Source organism: Cynocephalus volans, chromosome 4 (assembly GCF_027409185.1).
Source record: "Cynocephalus volans isolate mCynVol1 chromosome 4, mCynVol1.pri, whole genome shotgun sequence".
In the NCBI taxonomy this organism is placed as follows: Eukaryota; Metazoa; Chordata; class Mammalia; order Dermoptera; family Cynocephalidae; genus Cynocephalus; species Cynocephalus volans.
The window spans coordinates 37,765,615-37,768,851 of record NC_084463.1 but is presented as its reverse complement, the minus strand read 5'-3'; the positions used below and the strand labels follow the sequence as shown (position 1 = coordinate 37,768,851).

Genomic DNA, 3,237 nt, shown 5'->3' with positions numbered 1-3,237 from the left:
CATAATTTTGCAGATAATTAATTGGTTGCTCATTTTTAAAAAATTATATGTCCAAAGTATGATATTAAACTCAATAGAATTCTTTGTCAGGGTTAAATCTGCTGTACGTTAAGAGACACAAGTTTAATAGGTGCAGTAGAAAATGAGGTAATATGATGTGCAAACGTCTCTCATTTGTTAAATGATATTAAAAAGATAACATATATAGTTTTTCATTTTCTACTGCAACAAATATTTACCTATAGCCATACACTGAACTTACCACTACCACAACAGCAACAAAATGAAATATTTAACCAAACATGAATGCAAATAGTTTTTTTTTCTTGATTTTATGTGGTTGTCTGTAAATCTACCAGTTTAGTAAATATAAGATACTTGATTGTACTGGTTCAATATATAAATTTAATCATAAAGCTAAGTGTGTAAAGAAAAATCAATGTTTGGAGAGCATTAAGCCACTCGCTTTCCAGACTTACAATTCCCTACCAGCGTCATGAATGCCCTGCCCACTTCTTTGTTGCGGAGGCTGTAGATGAGGGGGTTCAGCATGGGGGTGAGGATGGTGTAGAAAACAGATACCATCTTGTCCTGGGTGGGAGAGCGGTCAGAACTGGGCCGCATGTATATGAACATGGCTGCTCCATAGTACATTGCCACCACCATGAGGTGGGAGGAACAGGTGGTGAAAGCTTTGCGGCGACTCTCCCCAGAACCCATGTGTATGACAGCCAGAATCACACGAGTATAGGAAGCAATGATGACTGCCACAGGGAAGAGAAGCATAATTATACAGCAGACAAATATCATCCTTTCAAATAACAACGTGTCCGTGCATGATAGAGAAAGAAGGGCGGGGACGTCACAGAAAAAGTGGGGTATTTCCCGGGCACCGCAGTATGAGAAAGACAATGCAACTGCACTTTCAATTATACCATCAAAGGAGCCAAGAATCCAGGAGGAGGCAACCATGAGGCTACAGATTTTCTGGCTCATAAGAATTGGGTATCTTAATGGGTGGCAAACGGCAATATAGCGATCATAGGACATTGCAGCCAACAGGAAACACTCAGCCCCAAGCAGGGAGACATAGAAGAATATCTGGGTTCCACAACCTGCCAGAGAGATGGATTTCCTGCCAGACAAGTAGTTGAAGGCCATCTTGGGTACCGTGGTGCAGATGAGCATGAGATCCATGAGGGACAGTTGACTGAGGAGGAAGTACATGGAGGTGTGGAGCTGGGTGTCCATGTAGATGAGGAGAACCATGACAGAGTTCCCCACGAAGGTCACTGCAAAGATGCTCAAGACCAACATGAAGAGGAAAGTATGTGTGGGGCTGTGATTGAAGATTCCCAGCAGGATAAAGTCAGAGCTGAAGGTCTTATTCGTCCATGCCATGATGAATATGGTCACTGTGAAGAATACAACACGGAAAACATGTCAAAAATATCAAGAATTTTTTTCCCTAGATCACTACATCAGCAAAATTGTCTCTGCATGAGAAAATTATTATTCCTCTGGACGCTGGCTTTTTTTTTTATATCACAGGCTATGAATAATGAAGCTTATTTTCAGGTTGTCATGATTTGTAAATCTAAAGTGTATATCTAAGAGACATAGCAGCCTTCATAGTAAGAGCACAGGAGGTTTCTCAAGATTCTTATAATCTAGGGCCGAGCCCGTGGCGCACTTGGTAGAGTGCTGCGCTGGGAGTGCGGCGACGCTCCTGCCGCGGGTTCGGATCCTATATAGGACTGACCGGTGCACTCACTGGCTGAGTGCCGGTCACGAAAAAACGACAAAAAAAAAAAAAAGATTCTTATAATCTAGAGTGAGGAACAAGTCAATTCAAATGTGTAGTGTGGATCATTTTTTCATAATTACACTAAAATAATAAAGAGACTTATGAATTGATGTAAAATTGCATAACATTTCTGTTGCACATATCCCATGGAGCTCAGCACATCATACTATAATACTAACAAAATTCTGTCTAAGAAAGCAGAGGGGGAAGTATGTACTAAAATGAGACATAACTTGTCAAATGCCAGGTAAACAGAAGAAATTGAGATATCAATATTCAAAATATATTAATTGATATTTATTGTTAATAAAATTGAGTCATAGAAGTCACCAGTATTCCCTTCCCTCACTTCTTCCCTAAAAACAAGGTGGGTCCATGAGGCAGTCAGGTATAGGATATTTTACTGGAAATCCAGGCTAGAGGAAAGTGGAGGAGCAAAATTTAAATTCCTGCTGCAGACTATTTTAGCTGTGTGAACTTAGACAAGTATTCATTTCTCTATTATTTTTCATTTTGTACATTTAGGCATTAATAATGTCTATATTATAAGGTGTTGTGAAGACTAAATCAAATTATATTGTAAGCTATTTAAAACATTACCTGAAATATCATTTATACAATATACATACTTTAAATTAAATAATATTGGAGGGAATAGAGCCTATTTCTACACTATCTCTAGACTATTCTAGTTTATAAAAACATTAATCTCTTCCATTTTCTTTTGAAAGCCTCTTTTAAGAATATTTATTTGGCTAACAAGTAATATCTTTTTAATTTTCACTTTCCACATCCACGTACTTTCTTTTCTGTGCCTCTTCTTCCCAAGGGACAAGGCATTGGCTTGCTTTCTTTCCCTTCTCTTACCTTATTGTGCTCTCTTAATATTGTGTTCCCTTAATAACCTCTGAAAAAATTGTTCACTTTGTCTTTTCAAATTTTGTGTCTTCTCAACTATATCTGTTCAGTAATCAACAATTCTGTGACTATAACAACTTTCCCATTATAACTAAGATGTTCACTATATCGTAAATTGCTAATCAGTTCTAAATAATATTAATTTTTTCCTCCCAAGAGTTTGTTTTACAAAAAGATAAACAAAATTAACAAAGCTTTAGCTAAACTATCAAAGGAAAAAAAGAAGATTCAAATAAAATGAGAAATGGAAAAGGATACACTACACCTGCTGCCACAGAAATACAAAGGATCATAAGAGACTACTATGAAAACCTACATGTGAACAAACTGGAAATCCTGGAAGAAATGTGTAAATTACAGGGCACATACAATTTACCAAAGTAGAATCATGAAGAACTAAAAAAAACTGAACATACCAACAACAAGTAATGAGATTGAAGCAGTAATAAAAAGCCTTCCAACAATGAAAACTCCAAGATTAGATGGCTTCACTGCTAAATTCTAGAAAATAT

At 37.1% G+C, this 3,237-nt stretch overlaps 1 protein-coding gene across 1 annotated transcript; it reads right to left on the bottom strand.

Moving 5' to 3' along the window:
* Positions 1-292: 292 nt before the first annotated feature.
* Positions 293-1,401, bottom strand: LOC134376017 (olfactory receptor 2M3-like). Its single transcript, XM_063094714.1, has 2 exons — positions 514-1,401; positions 293-352 (listed from the first exon to the last, which is right to left on the bottom strand). The coding sequence occupies exons 1-2, from the start codon at positions 1,399-1,401 to the stop codon at positions 293-295; spliced, it is 948 nt and encodes a 315-aa protein (XP_062950784.1).
* Between the last annotated feature and the right edge of the window lie 1,836 nt (positions 1,402-3,237).